This window comes from Rhincodon typus, chromosome 11 (assembly GCF_021869965.1).
Source record: "Rhincodon typus isolate 14 chromosome 11, sRhiTyp1.1, whole genome shotgun sequence".
In the NCBI taxonomy this organism is placed as follows: domain Eukaryota; kingdom Metazoa; phylum Chordata; class Chondrichthyes; order Orectolobiformes; family Rhincodontidae; genus Rhincodon; species Rhincodon typus.
The window spans coordinates 57669923-57691039 of record NC_063342.1 but is presented as its reverse complement, the minus strand read 5'-3'; the positions used below and the strand labels follow the sequence as shown (position 1 = coordinate 57691039).

At 39.1% G+C, this 21117-nt stretch overlaps 1 protein-coding gene across 3 annotated transcripts; it reads right to left on the bottom strand.

Moving 5' to 3' along the window:
• Positions 1-222: 222 nt before the first annotated feature.
• Positions 223-18973, bottom strand: LOC109920683 (uroplakin-1b). Of its 3 annotated transcripts, none has more exons than XM_020520741.2 (8): positions 18870-18973; positions 15156-15235; positions 11229-11429; positions 10214-10288; positions 7411-7533; positions 5261-5440; positions 2810-2893; positions 223-1235 (listed from the first exon to the last, which is right to left on the bottom strand). In XM_020520741.2, exons 2-8 carry the CDS (start codon positions 15222-15224, stop codon positions 1185-1187), a joined length of 783 nt encoding a protein of 260 aa, XP_020376330.1. In that variant the 5' UTR covers positions 15225-15235; positions 18870-18973; the 3' UTR covers positions 223-1184. The 3 variants fall into 3 exon arrangements, with proteins under 3 accessions (XP_020376330.1, XP_048459307.1, XP_048459309.1); XM_048603350.1 differs by having other exon boundaries at positions 18814-18927; XM_048603352.1 differs by lacking the exon at positions 18870-18973 and adding an exon at positions 17969-17992.
• Between the last annotated feature and the right edge of the window lie 2144 nt (positions 18974-21117).

Genomic DNA, 21117 nt, shown 5'->3' with positions numbered 1-21117 from the left:
GATTATTTGAATATAAACAATGTTCAAGGGAGTGGAAAAAGACAGGAGATTGTCACCAAGTCATAATACTCATCTGGAGAACCAGTGTTAACAAGATGGGCTGAATGGCTTCCTTCTGCATAGTATCAATTGTAATTGTGTGATGATATCATGCATTCATGTTAGAGGTGAGATATTATCCTGTGTCTTCTAAGGCTTAGTTTAATCAATTGCACATTGCCCTGAAGGTTAATAATTTATTTTTAAAAATTAAATGATTTTGTACACTGGATGATATAAAGAAAACCCATAATGTACATTCTATATTACAAGTTTAATATTCAGTTTACAGAAGAAGTTGAAAATATACCAAATTCACTACCTTCACTTATAGTTAGTTAATTTCCTGCAAAATATGTTTTCAGGTATTTTTACATTGATAACACCAATGTCACAAAAAATATCAGTCAACAGTACAGTTTTACTCATTTATGCTACACAGACCATTTTATTGTTCAAGAAGAGATTGATGATAATTTGATTACTTTAAACATAAGTTTAAATTTTAAGACTGTAAGAGGAAAAGACTTAGGCCCTTAAGCTGGTTTCTCTTTTGCAGTGCGATGACTAAAGGGATTGTGTTCCTTTCTAATCTATCCCCTTGGAGGAAGCCAGTTTAGTGGACTAATCTGCCCTCAAGTTACAAACTGTGGAACAGAATCTTAGTCATCTGTGTAGCCAGGACTAGCTGAACTATCATTTAGAGTTGAACACAGGTTCATCTCTATTCTCACCAATTCAGAGTATTTAATCCTCTCCAACAGCTAACAATTTAGTGAGGCAAATAGAGTCCAGTTCTCACTAGCAGTTTATAGTTTATGGTGAAGCTAATGTCACAACATTGTTGCTGGATTGAAGCTCAGAAGTTTTCTGAACCTTGGTCTAATTTCATCGTCCAATAAAATTAAGAGTACATTTTTTTTTTTTTTAAAAAAAGTGCAGAAACTACAACAATAAAGATCTTCGCCAGGTCAACAAGTGGGAGGTGCAAGAGGGAATCTGAGGGGGATGAATACAAACAGAACAGATTACAACTCCCAATACTTCATAGGTTCAGATTAAGAGTCCTCAGTATTGCCACATGAGGTGGGAAGGTTGCAAACAGATTTGATTTCAAGTCCATATTTGAAGTCCAATGCCTTTGTTTAATTGTTCAGTATTGCATAGAAGTACATTGATCCAGCAAGGACAAAGAACTGAAACAAGAAAACAAAATGTTAATTTATGCTGTAAAGTCTATCCTATGTTATCCATACAGAAATAGTCAAAACACATTTTTCATTATCATTACAACTTCTGCTCTTAGGAAGAAAACAATAATGCAATAATAATCATGCTGGTTGAGCAATAAATATTGGCTAATAATTGAAAGAGGGAAGCAAAGGATTCTCTCTTGTGTAAGAGCCATTTTATCTTTTACAGTGTAGGTGAAACCTGTTTCACGTCTAATCCAAAAGACAACTATTCCTAACTACTGCACTTAAATCAGGCTGGATTTTGTCTTCTAGACTGAGTCAAGCATGAATCCATAAGCTTGATTCAATTCTTAGACACAGCCAAGCCTGGTTCCTTTTCTCTCACACTCAGTTCTATCTTTGCTACCCAATGCATGACTCACTTCAAAAAGCAATCATTATTCCTCTGAAGGATTTTTGTATGAGTACAGTATCAATTTCAAATTAAATTTAGTGCATCATATATAATGTACTACAAATATTGTGAACATAAAAAAGGAGTCTGTTTTCTGCAGATGGTATATTGAGTAACAGACTGTAGCTTCTCCATTTAATAGCACAAGGACAAATCAGATACAGCCATGAACAATTACATACTTAATTGTTTAATTAAATGGCTTAATTACAAGTGCCATTTCAACTCGAGCTATGCTGAAACAACTACAGCTGTAGTACAGGCTTTATTCTATGGAATGCTTATGCTCTACCCGAGCCAGCAGTGGATATAATTTATTCCAGACTGAGTGCATTGGGTTTTCCTTAAAGTTAACACATCGTCAAAGAATTGAGGCTGACAAAGTGTGACGTTGAGGCCACAAGCAGCTCAGTCATGATCTTATTGAACGGCAGAGTAGGCTGAAGGAGGGCTGAATGGTCAACTCCTGCTTGCAATTCTTGTGTTCACCTAACCCCACTCAGGTGGGGAGGTGAAATACAATCAATCAATCTCAACGGAATTCAGTGACTTATACTGCAATAAGTATTTACAGAAGTCAAAAATCAGGTTTAGTGGTGACACCCTCCACTCCCAAGCTCAAAGTTGGCATCAACTTACTAGGTATCATGTGAATGTCCATTTAGGAAGCATAGCTGGCAACTGCTTGCACCAAATGGAGCAATAATCTAGTCCAGTGAAGGGAGGGGAAAAGCAGATGAAACTATTGTGCCATACTTTAAAGAGCTCAAATCAAGGCCAAATGAAGCCATCTGCTGCTTTTAAAAATCCAACATCAAGTTTCAAAATCAAATAATATGACATTCAATGCTCTGATCTGGTTGATGAGATCAAGGAATGTTCACTCAAATTATTCAGATAATTGATCAGCAGCTTTAATTTACACGAGAGCCTGCAAGGCCTACCACACAGGCCTTGTACCACTTAACCTGCATGCATGGTAACAATTCTTTGTTCAAAAAAAAATTATGCGCAACCAAAATTTGAGGGAAACATAGTACAGAAGACTACTAAAACCAATGTAAATGTAGGATGATGCATTAACAAGGAAAATAGTGCTCAGAAAAACAAACAGACTTACAGTCCAACAAAGGATAGCAAATCCAAACCATGCTACACCCCAAGCATGTCTGTTCAGAGGGCCAGAAATGAATTCAAAGCATCCCTGCAAAAATATAAGAGAACAATTAGAAATTATATTTACACCAATTTAATAAAACTATTACTAATAAATTCCAAATTTCCTTGGGACAAGGAACTGATCTTTCTGTTGCTGCATGAAATTAGATTGAATAGGATGGGCACATGGTGGTGGATTATGTACAGTGTGGAATAGTGAGATTATTGGAATTCATTGTTTATCTAATCACATGACTGACATGTTACTAACAGAGAAGATACCATTATAGAATGAGCATGTGAAAAAAAGAGATCCTAAAGATGACGCTACAGAAGTGTTTGAGAGTTCATGTAGAAAAAGGGAGTGCTCCAGTACACAAAGAGCTGAATGTCCTTACTTAGCAAGAAAGGTCCACACAATCTCAGACACACTGTACACAGCCATCCACAGCCTGACATATTTCAGACTAATATCTTAGTGTACAGACTGCAGTACTGGCTTAAAGCAGAATATATTGCAGTTGGTAATGAACATCATAACAGGACTCATTGCTTGTCAAATATAGACAAGCAGGTTGAAAAGGGAAACAAGCTGCATTGGAGATGGTGGCAAATTTCGGATTTGCCAATATTTCTTTTGTTTGGAGCTGCCAGCAACATGAAAGCACAGAGTCATCAGTTCTCATTTTTATGCAAGTCAACTTGCAAGGTGTTGTTATCCAGTACGCTATAGCAGCAACCACCCACTGGCAAAGCTGCACTGTAATTTTTTTTTGGAAGAGAGTGAAGTTATAATGACAAAAACTGGAAATGAATTACGCATAGAACAGCTACAACCTATTTCCATCAGTACAATTTGTTCATTTTTACATTTCAGAAAGAGGACACTTCAGTGAATCATTTCGATCAATTTCAATTGAATTTTCCAATTCTGGTATCCGAGTGTTACACCTTTCTCCTCATCATCTGTGGGCCTGCTTTTCCCTTTGCTATCTTTACAAGTTGTGGTTTGGTTGCTAACCTTTTTAGTGCAGAGGTTAGCCAGAGGAGCCAGTGATCAAAATGGCTGTCACACAAATCCTTCTTGAATGTGGCTTCTTAGGAGGTGTCCTTCTGTCAATCCTTAAATATTCCCTCCCCAATACCTGTGAGAATAATTACTAGCAATTTCTCAACTCCCTTAAAGTGTTCCCAGTTTAAAAAGAGCCAATGAAGGCAGTCTAGCATTTCCAGCTAAATTAATATTTGACATGAGGGCACCACTAATTGAATTGGACAGAGTATATGGCAACCAATTCGGATTTGATTCTTTCAATTGTACAACTTAGATCCAACAGTTTAAAAACTGAAAGAATTGCAGATGCTGTAAATCTGAACAAAAACAGAAGTCCCTGCAAGAACTCAGCAGGTCCGGCAGCATCTGTGAAGAGAAATCAGAGTTAATGTTTCGGGTCCGGTAACCCTTCCTCCTTCTGAGGACCCGAAACATTAACTCTGATTTCTCTTCACAGATGCTGCTGGACCTGCTGAGCTTGTGTTTTTGTATCCAACAGTGTTTAGGCATAAAAGTGCACACGTCCTATCATCCTGCTTCATATATAGGCTGGATTGGTGAGTGGAGAAGTTTTTAGCCAGACCAAGAGAATGACCCACCAGGAGTTCACACAATCTGCTCGCCCTCCTTTCTGAGGTGAGTAAACATACACAAGTGAGGGAACTATCAAAGTCTGGCTTTCATATATTCTTCATAAGTATCTGAAGCATTAAAGCCTGTGTAAATCCACCATTTAAGTTACTTACTCATCTTTTATGGAAAAAAGGAATCATGATCCAAAAAAGTCCTATACTACAATAATTAGCTCTTATAAATATATTTGTTTTCCCTTAAACAGAAAAGTATTATCGATCCTAATTTCATTTCTTGTGGCTATTGCCATAACCCTAGACTCCCACAATCAAACAGCTTTGAATATATTTTTCTGCATGTGGAAATCAACACAACAGCACACCAAATCAGCATGAACAGGACCTCCATGATCATGCAGCCTGGGGAAAGAGAATACCAAATATTAATCCTCAGACGAAATTGCACCGTATCCCCATTTTGAGTGGAGACCTCTAAAATACTGTGTCTGTTCATTCTCAACATCTGTCTCGTCATGTTCCTCAGAATTTTGTTTCAATGTATGATCACCTCTCGTTCTTCCAAGTGAAATGTGCACAAGCCCTGCTCAATATTTCCTCAAAAGAATTGCTTTGTCCCAGAAAGCAGGCTAATGAACCCTCAACAGTTTCTATTCAATAGACCCCTATAAGTAAGGATTCAAAATGTAATACATTACTCCAGGTGTAGTGCCACAAATACCTTGTCCAGTTGTAACAAGAAACTTAAATAATCCAAGCTTTATATTACCTGATTATGAACAAAGCCACGAACACCAAGTCTGCAACCATCCAAATTTAGAAATTGGTCAACAAAGTCAGTTGTACAGCATTCTCGAGGCCAGGGGAAGTCAGAATCCAAATGGGTGGATCTGAATACAGAGTTGAACTGAATCCAGTCCTGGGGTCCTCTTACACCACAGCAGTTATTCTGCAATAAAAGGAAAAGAACAACTTGAGTTACAAAGATGTGACATATTGTCTCTTCACAAGTCTGTGTATACTATAAAGACAATACAACTGCCAGCTGTGGAACAGACTAAGTAAATGCCTTTTCAGCCACCCATCTTCAAGGTAGGGGTGTCATTTTTTTCACTCAAATGAGCTACTGTATTAACTGTTCAGATGTTACAAGGGAGAGATTTCATAGTACTGTGCAGTGATGGTTTTTCTTTTAACATGATTTTTTCCAAACTAGACAAAAACAAAAAAATCTCAAAGTAGTGTTAGGAATACAGTAACTCTGAAAGTATACTTCTCAAATGAAAAGATACACTCCAGTGGTTTGAGAGACTGCAGTTATTAAGAAATGCAGACGACACACACAGGAATCTTTCATCTCATCTAACACAAAGAATTGCAGATGCTAGAGATGAAACAAAAGCAGAAAAATTGTTGGAGACCTGGCAGTATCTACGGGGAGAAAGCAAAAGATAACATTTCCAGTCCAGTGACTCGGCATCAGAACGATCATTGGGCTCGAAACATTGACTGTGCTTTCTGCCCATTGATGCTGCAAGACCAGAGTTTCACCAGCACATTTTTCCCCATCTCATCTGTCATTTCCAGCAGAGAGATCCAAGAAGGCAGAAGCAGACCAATATTTCAAACTATGTATACACTACAGTTTCCATTTTATTTATTTTAAAAACAATGTTACTTTTCTTAAGAATCTTTTAAGAAAAGTGAGATTAAACAGCCCAAAATGTAATGGCTGTATATTGGGTGAAGCATTAAGACTTACTGCCAATGTCTTTCATTCAAATCCTTACTTCTGAAAGGATCTGGAATGCTTATAATTCTCTACTTTTCCCATCACTACAGGATGAACATTAGACTAAATCCAGCACTCATTGCATCTGAATGTTACTCACTAGCCTTTTGCTTCAGTGTATATATAGAGATAGGGTTTAAAAAAGGTCACCTTTCATTATAAGCAAAATGAGTACAAGCCCTACTTGCTCAGTTTTTCCTCAGAGGTACTCTTTGACCAAGGAAATCAGCCTAGTGAACCCTCATACAGTACCTACAATATGTAGATGACACTCTGGGATAAACTGAGATGCAACTGATCTCAGTAGTTACATTACCTCTGTACTTTGCTAGGAGGTTGAATCTTTATGCTGCTTTATAGACAGATCATGTACACAGTTTATTGTTAAACAACAGTTCATTAGGAATCTAGAAAGCTGTTCTGAGCTAGTAAGAAGATACAAAGAACCAAATTAGAAAAATACAAAAAGTTCCTGCTCTTCTTAGGATCATAGAATTTTACAGTACAGAAGGCAGACATTTAGCCCATCATTTATGTACTGCCTCCCAAAAAAGCTACCCAGTTAGTCCCATTCTCCAGCCCTCTCTAGAATCCTCTAAATTTATCACTTTCAAATATATATCCAACTCGCTTGAAACTTCCGATGGGATCCACCTCCACCACTACTCTCAGTAAAAAAGTTTCTCCTTATCTCACTTAGCTCTCTTGCTGACATTCTTGAAACTGCGACCCCTAGTTAGTCATATAACAATTACTGGAAACAGAATATCCTTCTTTACCTTGTCCACATTGTTCATAAATTTTGAACATGTCTTTAAAGTCATCGCAATACAAGGAGAATAAGCCCAAATTTTTTTAAATTTTTCCTTGTATCTAAAATTCCTCATTCCTTGTATAATTCTAGTAAATTTCATTTGCACTGTTGCCAGGGCTTTAATATCCTTCCTTAAATAAAGGTGTCCACAACTGAACACAACACTCCAAATATGGTCTGATCAATGATTTGTAGGGGTGTATCATCACCTCCTTGCTTTTTTACTCTAGGCCTCTATTTAGAAGCTCTATAAGCCTTACTAACAGAAGTTCAACTTTCCTGGCGACCTTCAAAGAATTCTTGCCGTACTTACTTCAGTCATGACACGATTCCAAGAATTGGTGAGCTCTGTGTACTTTCTGAACTCATCGTCATTCTGCCAGTTTCGGTTACCATATAGCTGGAGCATTTGCTTGAGAAAAAAGTTTGGGACCAGCTGAAAAATAAGGTTTGGAAAGATGTTGAAAACAAAAAAAGTGTAGAAATTACTTTAATCTATGAAAAATCCCTAACCGAAAGAGATTTCTGAAAATGACCATATATTCTAATGAAGTAAACCGAAGAATAACAGGATCTAGCACCTGAAGAGGCAGGTTTACAATTATGTATCCAAATTCAGTACTGGAGTTAAATTTTCCATAAGTGCCAACTATTTATTTTCCTGTCCAAAGCTAAGAGTTTTTTTTTAAAACCAATCCATGAATTGTTTAAACTGTTTCCCTTTGGCCAGAATGCAAGTTGAACTTCAAGATTTAGATCTAAAACTCAACCCCGCAAAAAAAAAAACTGAAGCTTGGAACAATGTAGTGTCTTTTAAAAGGAATGTGACAGACTTTAGACTGACACTCAATGCACAATTCCTGTACAATCAAGATACCTCAGGATTAGGAGCCATATTAGAAGGAATATTAAATAAAAACCCAAAAGAACTATGGATGCTGTAAATCAGGAACAAAAACAGAAATTGCTAGAAAAGTTCAGCAGCTCTGGAGCATCTGTGAAGAAAAATCAGAGTTTCAGGTCCAGTGACCCTTCCTCGGAACTGATGGTAGCTAGGAAAATGTCAGTTCATATGCAGAAGATAGGATTGGGGGAGGGGAGGGAAGAGGTAAGGAGCAAATGATAGGTGGGGATAGAGCCCGAGAAAGAGAGAGAGAGAGAGAGAGAGAGAGAGAGAGAACCTTGCAGCCCTCTGAGCTCAATATCGAGTTCAATAATTTTAGATCCTGAACTCTTCCCATGTCCTGGCCCCTAGGCACACACCAGGCCTGGTTATCATATAGCTTGCCATTACACACTACCGATTGTTAGTGGCTAACAGTCTCCATTAACAGCTATTTACCCTCCTAACCAGATTGTTATCAACTCTTGACTGCCCAACTGTTCTTCTCTCTAAGCTCTATCCCTACCTATCGTTTACTCCTTACCCCTCCCCCTACCATATCTTCTGCATATAAATTGACATTTTCCTAGCTACTATCAGTCCTGAGGAAGGGTCACCAGACCCTAAACGTTAACTGATTTTTCTTCACAGATGCTGCCAGACCTGCTGAGATTTTCCAGCAATTTCTGGTTTTGTTGTGGAAGAAATGTTAGACAAACCAGACTTGAATTTGTTGGCATTCAGTAAAACGAGAGGTATTTTATTTAAATCATAATACAGGGTGTATACTCCCCTTTCGAAAAAGGCTACAAAACCATTCAAGACAGGGGTATTTCCTCCCCGGAGAGTCAGGAGTATTCAGAACTCTTCTCTAGTGAGCAGTTGAGGCAGATTCATTGAATACTTTTAAATGGCAGAGGTCGATAGATCCTTGACTAAGAAAATAAAAAAGGGGAGTAAAATGGCATTGGGGTAGGCATCTCCCTGTGGGCAGGTTTGGATCTGTAAATTCTGCAGCATTATTGATACATAATCGCACCACATCAAGGCAGGGGTGGCCTCTTAAGGCCTGTACACCTATGTGCCAACTAAGGCCCTGAAGAGCTGAATAATGGTCTTTCAAAGGCCTCTTACCACCAGTCTTATTCCCAGCATAGGGAGATCAGAGCCACCCGTCTAGCCAACCACATTTCCTATGGTGAGGGTGGGAACCACAGAGTTGCCAACTATGTAAGGAATCTCACCCCAGCACAAAATCTGACCCTTTGCAAACCCTTAGAATGAGCAAAAAGGAGTTTTTAATAAAGCGATTAATAACAACCTCACCTTGCAAACAAAAAAAGTGTAAGAATGAGAGTTGGACTGGATGTCAACAATAACTAGTAGCAAGATCACAGTCACGGACTTGTGTTTGTATCAAACAGAATCCATTTCAGTTTCAATACCCTATCAGATGCCATCAGCTGATTTTTCAGTTCATTTATGTTTGGATCTGAGCTTAATGAATACTCAAAGCTTCTGGCACCAGAAAATTCAAGAGAAATACTTCAATTCTATAACACTTAGGTTACAGCACTTCTCCAAACTCAATTCACGAGGTTAGAGACAAAAATAAAACTGCAGATGCCGGAATTGAAGGTCAACAAACAGGAGGCTGGAAGAACACAGCGAGCCATGGAGTATCTGGAGGAAAGGCAAAGTCAACGTTTCGGGTATTCCCCTTCTTCAGGACTGAATGTGGGGGTAGGGGGAGCTGCAGATGGCAGGCGGTGGGGGGGGGGGGGGGGGGGGGGGATGCAGAGATAATGGGATGGTGGTGATATGTGGACCAGTAGTAGGTACAACCCGGTTGGTCGATGGGAAGGATGAGCTCCGCGTTGCTACATTCAGAACTGCAATTGTATTCAAAATAAAGGAACCAGTATCACAGGTTGTCACTGAATGGCAAAAATGCAGGATGAGACCTTGTTAATCCTATTATTTTACAGCACCAGTATTAATTTATGCATCTCATCATTGTTTTATCTTTCCAACTTCCAAGATGGAAAATGTGAGCAAAACTTAATGTTAAATAAAAATTATGTGCTGCAATTGATCAATCACCATTCTACACAGGACTTCCATTTCATTAGCTAATTGAGAGCTGATTTGACCAAAAAGAGATTTAATTTTTAAATGTTCAGCAATGAAATGAATAGGGCACTCGCTCATGAGGAAAGGAGGGAGTACTTACAAAATCCCTGTGTGTTGCAGCTGTGATGCATGAAGCAACTTCAAAGATGTAGACAATTAGCATCAAAATAATGTACTGAAAGAGAACACCAAAAAAAAAAACATGTTACTCGCTAATATGTACCTTAAACTAGAAACAAAATAATCTAGTAGATTTCTTAATCAAGAGGAATACTATTTAGATTAGCAAACAGAAAGTCTCTAGAGGTAAGATTAATTGCAGCTTTTAATTTCTTCATGGACAGTGGTGTAATATTGCATTCAAGTAGGCAGACAGGGACTTTAATTCCATAACTAGTTGGATGAGTGCCACAGTTGTTTCAGGGGATTCCCTGTGTGTACAGCAATTCTCACAGGCCTTTTCAGAGGGCTGTTGAGAGCCAAGCACTTTGCTATTGTCTGGAGTCAAATGTAGGTAGGACAAGGCAAAGATGGCAAATCTATTTTCATAAAAAGAAGGAACATTAATGAACCAGATGAAAGATCAATCTGATCCTAAAGGTCACCATCACCAAGACTCTTAATAATAAAAAAAATCCTGATTTTATTCATTAATCTAGATTCTGCTGGCTTTTGTGACAGCATGTGTATCCATGTCCTCATAGTATTAGCCAGACTTCTGGATTATTAATCCCCTAATTTGAAATGTATTAAAAAATATCAATACATTCATATTTTAAGTGCAACTGCTCCTTACTTTGAAAGAATTACCCTATATTTAAATTGATATGTCAATTAAGTATATACTGGCAATTTATTATGTTCATTAAACACTACTGTTAAGTGTAATATTTTACAAATTCCAAAGAGGCTGTTGTTTCAGGAGCAGTCCAGAGTAAAACCATTGAACTGGATGCAAAAAGGTTCCATGCCGGATCAAAGTTTGGATCAATACAATGTTTGTGGCATTATTTCAGGTTATTGCTAGCCGTGTATTGGAGCAGGCAAATGCACTAATCAAAAGCAAGTGACAAATGGAGATAAAATAAGTTCTATCAAGCAGAATTCAAACTTACTGTTAGGATAACGTTCTTGGCCGATTTCATGATTCCAAATATACCAACTACGCTCAGTACAAACAGGCAGAAGCCTACAAAAAGTCCAATCCAAGCTGCAGCAAAAATGTCAGTATTGTTAGCAGCTGCAAGTAGAGGCCAGAGGTCATTCTGATCCGATACATGGAAAATACACTCAGCCGTCAATGCAATACCACACAGCTGCAAAGAGAAACCCAAAGTTAATAGTCAATCTTTAAACACATCTCACCATACAAACAGGCAATTTCATCTTCGGGCAGAGACATTAAAATAATGACTTGAACTGGCCTTTTAGTTTGCAATTAGGAAAAGAGATCAGCTACACAAAGATGATATTACAAGTAAAAAAAAAAATTCAATAGCAGAAAAGTATTAAAGATTCTTTAATCAGAGATAGTAAGAACTGCAGATGCTGGAGTCAGGGGTAACAGTGCGGAGCTGGAGGAACGCAGCAGGCCAGGCTGAAGAAGGGTCCCGACCCAAAAAACTTCAGCTTTCCTGTTCCTCTGATGCTGCCTGGCCTGCTGTTCCTCCAGCGCCACACTGTTATCTCACAAAGATACTTTAATGTTCGATTCTAGAAATTAATGCACATTTCCTCATGAATGAATGATTATTCTCACTGATGCATTTTATGGAGCTCAAGTAAATGCTTCAGTAGACTGGACACAAGTATTAGCGGTAAATTCCAGAAAGCATGCAAGGCATTAAAACAAGTCCAACAAGTGTCATTATAAAAAGACCATGTAAATGCTTACTCGTGAGCACAGTTATTAATTTATTCTTTCACATTTCTGCTGCCAAAACAGAAGAGGCATTTATTTTCAGTATTAGCTAGTTCAACACAACTAGACACTTTGCATGTGCAATGTGCTCCATCCAAACAATACGGAATGCAGCATCAAGCTGTGCATTTACCAGTCAGGTTCCAGGAAGCGTAGTGGAGAGTTTTGAATATGTTCAGACTCACAATAGTAAAAAACAAAGAGTACTCTTACAAATTAATGATCTGTACAAGTTGCTAAATATCATAAACACAAATATAAGCTTTTATGTATTTCAAACACATTAAAAACAAATTATTATACAGATGAGTATTTGTTATCATTTCTTCCCTCCATGCATTATGTGATGTAGAGGGTTATTAAAGGAATCTAGCCAGTCCCAACCATTAATTGGGAAATGTTGGAACCACCCTGGGAAGAACACACCCATGCTTCATCTTCAACATCAATCATGTAAACCACATGTAGAAGAAAAGAGACTGCCAGACAAAGGAAACACAAAAATCATTAAAATTTACATAGTAGGAATTAGGCATCAGGGACATCTTAGTTCAGGTAGTCAGGTCAGCTAATCATTTGACTGGTTCTGCATTTCCTTTAATAAGGTAAATTGACACCTAAAATGCTAAAAATGGTCAACTGGGAGAAAAATTCAAATCCATGTCAAATCAAAATGAGGAACTTTGTATTTTCCCACATTATGCTGTATTTGCTAACCTTTTGCCCACTTCCTTAACCAATCAATATCTCTCTAAACAGCCTGTACATCTTTTGCAACCTACTTTTCCACCTATTTGTGCAATTTGCAAATCTGGCTGCAGTACATTCACTTCTTACCTCCAAATCATTGATATATATTGTGAACAATTATGGTCCTAGCACTGATCCCTGAGGAAGCCCACTGGTCATGGGTTGCCAACCTGAAAAACAACCCCTTATTCCCAATCTGTTTCATGCCCATTAGCTAATACTCTAACCACGCCAATGTACTTCTCACAACACCGTGAGCTCCTAATTCATTGCTTAATTTTTTGAGGTACCTTGTCAAATGCCTTATGTTAGACCAAATACAACTCATCTACTGGCTCCCCTCTACTCACTCTAGTTGAGACTTCCTCAAAAAACTCTAATGAATTTAGTCAGACATGATTTTCCTTTCATGAAGTTATGCTGACACTGCTTAATTAGATCATGGCTTTCCAAATGTTCTGCTATTCCTTCCCGAATAATCAGTTCCTATAATTCTCCAACATTAGCCTTGCATCCAATTGTCCTATAGTTACCCACTTTCTGCCTCATTTTTTGACTGGGAGTGTCACATTGGCAGTTTTCCCAATCCTCTGGTCCTTCTCCAGAATCCAAGGATTTCTGGAAAGTTACAACCAATGCATCTCTGTAGCTACCTCTTTTAGGATCTAGTGGCGCAAGCCATCAGGACCAAGGGACTTACATGATGTCTCTTACTGGGTAGTCATAGATCAACAGAGAGACTAAGTTTGGCACTTTAAGGTGAAGTTATATTTCAGAATAATTTCAGAAATTTAACTCCAGTGCAAGCTGTACTGCTACTTTCCATTATTAGTGCCAGTGGTACTGCAGGAAACAAAATAGGTCATGTCTCGAACTAAGGAGTCTAAAGGTTGGGTCTATTTTCACCATTTCTGTGTACTTAGCTCAGTGGTGTAACAATCTCACTATATTGAAAAAAACAATTTGTTTCCATCCTTAATGTGTCCTAGTTTCTTGAAACAAAATTTGGCAATATGCCCCAAGACTTCAGCACTGTGACTTGAAATGATAGGAATGAGACATAAATACTAATTACAGCTGGAGGAAAATAAAGAACTAAAAGCAGAAGTTATGCATCATGCCGTATAGTTCTGCTGAGTAATGAGTATCATCTCACGCAATGCCTGCAGGATAACCCACCATTGTATGAAGCTCTTTTGAGTTGTTTCATTGCAATGGAATTGGATGAATACAGTCATATCTTCTTATAGGAAAGATTTTGTTACACTTGAAAAGGGTTCCAAAAAGATTTACAAGTATGCTGCTGGGATTGGAGGGTTTGAGCTACAGGGAAAAGCTGGATAGGCTGGGGCTTTCTTTCCCCCTGGAGTGTCGGAGGCCTATAAGGGGTGACCTTATATGGCTTACAAAATCATGAGGAGCATGGATAGGGTAAATAGCCAAGGTCTTTTTCCCAGGGTAGTGCTGTCCAAAACTGGACGACACAGGTTTAAGGCGAGAGGGGAAAGATTTAAAAGGGACCCAAGGGGCAGCATTTTCACAGATGGTGGTGCGTGTCTGGAACAGGCTGACAGACACATGTATAATTAAAACATTTAAAAAGTCATCTGGATGGGTATGTGAATAGGAAGGGTTTAGAGGGATATGGGCCAAATGTGACTAGATCATTTTAGGATAGCTGGTCAGCACAGATGAGTTGGACCAAAGGGACTGTTTCCATGCTATGTAACCATAACTCTATTCGGGTTAGTTCTAGTGAATAGAGAGGTTCAAACAAACAAAAAACTTGTCCAAACATCATGGAAGAAAGGAAATTAAGAAGTCAATATAAACTACCCGGCTAAGATTGGTGCTTTTTTTCAAAAAACAATGTCTAGAACAGTTTGATGCACAGAAGATGAAAGTGCAGACATATTGCACACTTGAAACTGCCTTGAAGTAAAATTGGGTTTACTTCTAATGCTAGTTCACAGAGGATCCATTGTTGATCAGATCTGATATTATACAAAGGGAACTAACAGGTTGGGCCACTTACAAATATACAGTGCAACATACCAGACATAACACCTGTAAACTTGATCCTAGAAGCCTGGTACTATGTGATCCTCTGCAACTTGTCAGACATAGCATTGATTATCTTCCGGAAATTGTATGTAGACAGTTGAAAAGACAAATATTGCAATAAATTTATTCACTACTAAATAACTGGAAATATGAAATCATATTAAAAGGTCTAAAACGTAGAGAAAAAAATTGGAAAATGTACCAAGGATTATTTTCCTACAAAATGGTAGCAAACTTAATTTCTAGTACAATTCTCATCATAACAGTAACATCAGCACAATTCAGTAATAGTTTAATAAATACATACCATGATGACTACATTTCCAAAAATGAGCAGCCCCTGGAAAACCCTCACTCCTGAACTTGTGTTAGCCATTTTCTGATTTCCTAAGATAGCAAGCAGAATAAACACTTCACATTAAAATTCCTTTGAGTCTGGTTTATGCAAACTACCATACTACTGTTGCAATCTTAAGTGTTTGAATTTTGAAAAGAATTTTGTACTGCTTTATAGGTTGCATTCTGAAACTATAAGCAGAACCAGTTCAAAGATGGTACAATCCAAGTTTGAGCTTCAAAATCCAGTTATTTACAGCTACCATTAGTAACAGATATTGCATTTTCCAAGGATTTAAAAAATTTCTTAAAATACAAGAATCTGGTTATCCAGGCTGAGTACTTCCATTCACACACCATGAAGCTTCGGATCACAGATGAGTTCACACAATGTTTGTCGAATTGATCTTGCAGACAGATTTTTTAAAAAAAATCTCAGAAAGGAGCAGGTGCATTGCCCTCCAGAACATAGCCAATGACTGAAACTAAAAACTTCAGGCAAAATCCTTCAGCAGTGACAACAGAATGCATCATCTGCAAGTTGCACTGCAGCAACTTTCAAAGGCACCATTGACAGCACATTTCCAAATCCTCCTAGAAGGATTAAGGCAGTAGGCACGAGGCTACCCGAAAATTGCCCTGCAAGTTGTAGACTATCCTGACCCGAAACAATCTCATTGTTTCGCTGTTACTGGGTCAAAATCTTGGAACTCCCTCCCTAAAATAGTGGGTGCAGCTACCCCACAAAGTAACTCACCACTACCACTTTCAAGGAGAACCAGGGACAGGCAATAAGGTAACCCTGCCCTGCAACACACTCATCCTATGGATTTTTTCTTCAATTCTGAGTTAGTTGACCATAGCCATGGGAACAATGCTGGCATTATAACAAAATAGGCCATCTGCCCATCAAGACCTCTGTCATTCAATGAGATCAGGCTGAATGGATAATCATCCTCCATTTCTGCTTTTTCCCCCATAAACCTTAATTCCCTCACTAATTAAAATCTGACTATCTCAGCCTTGAATATACTAAATGAAACAGGCTTAACAGCACTCTGATGTAAATAATTCCACATATTCAACATGCCCAGAGGAGAAATCCACTTCACTTGTCTTAAGAGTTATCCCTTACTATGGTATTATGTCCTCTGGTCCTTGTCTCTCCCACAGGAGAAACTACCTTTGCACATCCACCCTGTCAAGCCACCAAGAATCTTAAGTTTAAATAAGTTATTCCCTCAGTCTACTAATCTACAGTGAATACTATCACAAACTAGTCAACATTTCATAAGAGAATCTCCCCACACCCAGGATCAACCTCATGAACCTTCACTGGACTGCCTCCAATGCTAGCACATCTTTCCTTAGAGAAGGGCATCAAAATTGTTCACAATATTCTAGCGGAAGTATGACTTGTGCTTTGTATAGTTTCAGAAAGACTTCTTCCTTTGTACTACAATGGCCTTTATTTCGAAGACAAAAATTTGTTTGCCTTCCCTATTACCCACTGAATAGTAATGTTAGCTATGTGATTCATTCACATGGACCCACAAATCCTTGATTTGCAGCTTTTTGAAGTCTTTCTCCATTTAAATACACAGCTGTCCTGTTCTTCTTGACAAGGTGCATAGCCTCATTTTTCCACATTATATTCCATCCACCAAGTGCTTGTTTACTCATTTAACCTGTCTCTATCCCTCTGTAAACTTGTAACATATTTGTACTTGCCTCATCTAGTTTTGTATTCAAAAACTTAGCGATAGTACATTCACTTTTTTCATTAAAGTTATTAATGTACTGTAAATAATTCTGGCCACTGCACTGATCCTTGTGGCACTCCATTAGTTGCAGTTTGGAATCCTAAAAATGCCCCCTTTATCCCAATTCTCTTTTATTAGTTAGCCAATCCTCTATTCATGCTTATGTACTAACCCCAATACCGTGAGCTGTCATCTTAAGGGGCCTTAGAGAAAACCTTTTGGAAAGGGAAGCAGTATTTAAATAGATACATATTAATATTTAAAAAGGCACCTTACGTAGCATATTCCCAAATGCTACATAATTGTGTTCAACAAGTGACTAAATGCTTGATCAGAGAAAAAGGTACCACATAGCATTGTTTTTACAGGAAGGAGAAATGGGGAGGCTATGGAAGGGATTTCAAGAATAGGCAATTGAAGGAGCAGGGTTCTGGAAAATGGAAGAAAAAAAAGGACAAATATAGCTCTCAGTTACTAACTCCCCAGGATAGTTGGGGATATCAGGCAAGATTGTCAAAATGTGGACATATGGATTGAGGGGGTTTGGTTTGGTTACCTCAATTGGCTAGACAGCTGCCATGCAATGCCAAGTGATGCCAACAGGATAGGGTCAATTCCATGAAGGGCTTTTGTTTTCAACATCTCCCCTTGTCTAAGGTATGGTCACCCTAAAGGTGAAACTACCACCAGTCATCTCCCTCTATAATAGGAGAGCAGCCATATGGTCCAGTAGGACTATGGCGGCTCTACTTTTACCTTACCAAATGTACAAGTAGCATAGGCCAGTTGCCAAAGCAACTCCATCCCAGCCTAGCCTTCAAGCACAAAAGCTTTAAACTGGAAAATCTACATTCAGTCATGAGACAAACCTCAAATTAAGTCACAACTTATTTTAAATAAGCCAATATGAAAAGGTATCCCTATTTGCACATTTTACTCTAGTTAACAAGAGATAACCAGGTGCCAAAGGAATTCATGGCATTCTCTTTGCCAGTTCAGAAATGACTGAGGTAATTAATACCCAAAACGTTGACTGCTCCTTTCCCACAGATGCTGCCTGGCCTGCTGTGTTCTTCAAGCCTCCTGTTTCTCTGTCAGAAACGACTGTAGTTCAGACCATCAATTGAAAGGGTGAGGTTTTGGGTGGGTGGGGGAAGCGGGGCAGGTAAGGAGGAGAGAAACAGGTTTGTCAACATTCTTAAAAAGCGACAGATACCAACACTGCAAGTCATCAACATGGAAAGCAGTAGCGTCATTAAGAACACCAAACAAACAAGAAAAACGCATCCGGAAGACAAAGAGCAAGTTTAAATTTAAACCAAATTCTTGTCCAATTTACAATGTTTCTAAACTGGCCTAGTTGGATTACAAGTAAAAGGCCAGTGACAGCCACAAGAGAGGAGCGCACCGCACCGCACCCCAATAGGTAGGTATCATTTATTTCGGCAATCACACACTAAAGTGAAACTGGACAGTTTCAGAATTCTAGGCGTTTGCAGATAAAAAGGGACAGAAGAACGAAGATACGCCTCGGAATACCACAAGGATCGGAAAGGAGTAGGACGAAAGCAAAGATCAGATTTAAGTCAACCTTCCCAACGAGGTTGAAGAGATAATGTTGCCGAAATGTCAACCACCTCCCCTTTAAGTTATAGCGACAACCAGCTACGAAATAAAAATAAAAACTAGTGCCTCAAATCATTTCTTAAAGCAAAAAAGTGCTCGTAAAGTTACCTGAAACTGACTAAATAAAAGAGATTGGATAGAGCAATTAGTCGGTGCACCAAGTCCCCAGAAACTAGCCTCAGCATTAAAGCAGATAGAAACACACAGGGTCTGAGGGACCTGACTCACTAATAGCTTCACCTTCTGAGCTGCTGCCGCTCTCTCGTGTCTCTATCCCAGTCTCTCGCCTGGTTTACCTGTGCTTTTTTTTTTGTCCCCTTCTCTGTCTGTATTGCTTGTACGCTCCACTCCCTTCACCTTCCCTCGGTTTCTGCCCCTACAGGTACCGCCCAGACCAGCTTTAAAGCCCCGAGCAGCTCTTACGCTTGCGCACTATGCCAAGCCCACCTCTGCCACACCTTTGCAATGCTGCACTGCCAGAGCATTGAGAGCTTTATGAGGCTTCTTCCCCGTAAAGCGAACATTCCTTGGATTTTTAAGAAAAGAAAACAGGACGCATCTACTAAAAGCAGCCAAAAAGAAAAACCTCACCTTCCAAATCGGAGAGTAGGAATCACACAACACCAGGTTATAGTCTAACAGGTTTATTTGAAAACACAAGCTTTCGGATCCTCTGCATCAGAGAATAGGAATGATTAGGTTTTTTTTTAGAATGTAAGTTGGTGGCCAGTGTGGTACCAGAGGGCTCGGAGCTTGGACCCCAACTATTCACAATATGTATCCACAATTTGGATGAGGGAATGAAATGTAATGTTTCCAAACTTGACGATGACACAAAACTAGGTGGGATTGTAAATGATGAACTGGATGTAAAGAAACTTCAGGGCAATTTAGACAAGTTGTGTGATTGGGTAAATATACGGCAGATGCAATATAACCTGGGTATGTGCAAAATTATCCATTTTAGCAGGGGAAGCAGAGTTTAATTTAAATTTGATAGATTAGGAAATGTTTCAGTACAGGTAGGACACGAACCCAGGCTGCCAGTCTCAAAGGCAGGGACCCTCCTTCTGTGCTACAAGAACCATTTACACTGGTTATTCAAAGCAAGCATACAGCTGCAGCCAGCAGTTAGGACGGCAGGTGATATGTTGGCTTCACTGCAAGGGGATTTCCGTACAGGAGCAAGGATCTCTTAACTTAGAGGGACTTGATAAAGGTTCACCGGACTAATTGCTGGGATGGCAGGTTTGTGATATGAGGAGAGAGTGGATTAACTGAGACCTATACTCACTGGAGCTTAAAAGAATGAGAGAGGATCTAATTGAAGCACATAAAATTCTGACACGGCTAGACAGACTGGATGCAGGGATGAAATTTTCCCAGCCAGAACAAAGGGTCACAGTCTCAGATGTCACGGTAGGCCAATTTAGACGGAGATGAGGAGTAAATTCTTCATTCAGAGACTGGTGAGTTTTGGGAATTATGTGTCATAGAAGGCTGTGGGGGCCAAGTCAGTGAATAGGTTTAAGAAAGAAAGATTGATTTCTAGAGGCTAAGGGTGAAAACGGGTATGCCGAAGGAACAGGATCTTATGTGCATAGCCTTTCCAGTTTCTGAACAACTGTGTGGTGAACAGCTAAACTAGGAGATGAAGCATATCAGAGAAAGTTGTCTATCTGGAAAACTGCGTAACTGTAAGGACAAAGAAATGCAGAAGCAGTGAGTGAAGAGAAACAGTTTATTTGGAAAAAGGGCAAGTAACTAAGCAAAGATCCAAAAGAGCCCCATTTCTGAAGAAGGGTCCTGACCCGAAACATGAGCTTTCCTGCTCCTCTGATGCTGCCTGGCCTGCTGTGTTCCTCCAGCTGCACACTGTGTTATCAGACATCCAAAAGGATGCCTTGCTGCCTATAGGAGCGGAGATCAAAGATTTGGCCAGTGGAAAATAGGTTTGTCCAAATGTAGCTGAAGGTCCTAGCAAATGGTGGGAGAACACATTGTGATGCTGATTGGAGATGGGGTGGAGAGGCCATGGCGCAGTGTAGGTCACAGATATAAACATCAAAATACCCATTGTTAGCGGGTGAAGTGAGTATCCATTGGACATGTGTAACATTGAATAGAAATGCATGTTCAGGTAGGCTGGAGTCAAGTCAAACCAGGGAAAAGATTAGCAAGTGAGCATGTGGGAATGCAGCAATACACCTGGGGCAGGACTTTGAAAGAATCTACTAGCAGCAGATCATTGGTATGCTTTCTTAATGGCTCAGAGAGGATAATAATGGAATCGAAATAAAACTTCTGGAAGACAAACAGTCAGCTGAGCTGTAAAGAATTCTAGAGAGGTGAAAATCATTACAAGAACTTTCACATTTTCATAAAAATAGGAACATTTACTTCCATGACTTGTGTTCTTACATGGTTGCTGATTAAGATTATGAAGGCTCAAAAATTTGAGCTGTTCTACAGTGACACTTTAGGCCAAAGTTTGCAACTGCATACAGGCACAAACGGACTTTTTTGGTATTAGTCCAAAAAGAT

Excerpts from the sequence above, each read along its gene's own strand:
- LOC109920683 (XM_020520741.2), bottom strand. The coding sequence starts at position 15,224 with ATGGCTAACACAAGTTCAGGAGTGAGGGTTTTCCAGGGGCTGCTCATT. Across the intron at positions 10,289-11,228 it reads CCAAGAACGTTATCCTAACA|TACATTATTTTGATGCTAAT; the intron begins GTAAGTTTGAAT and ends GTTCTCTTTCAG. Across the intron at positions 2,894-5,260 it reads GTGGCTTTGTTCATAATCAG|GGATGCTTTGAATTCATTTC; the intron begins GTAATATAAAGC and ends ATATTTTTGCAG.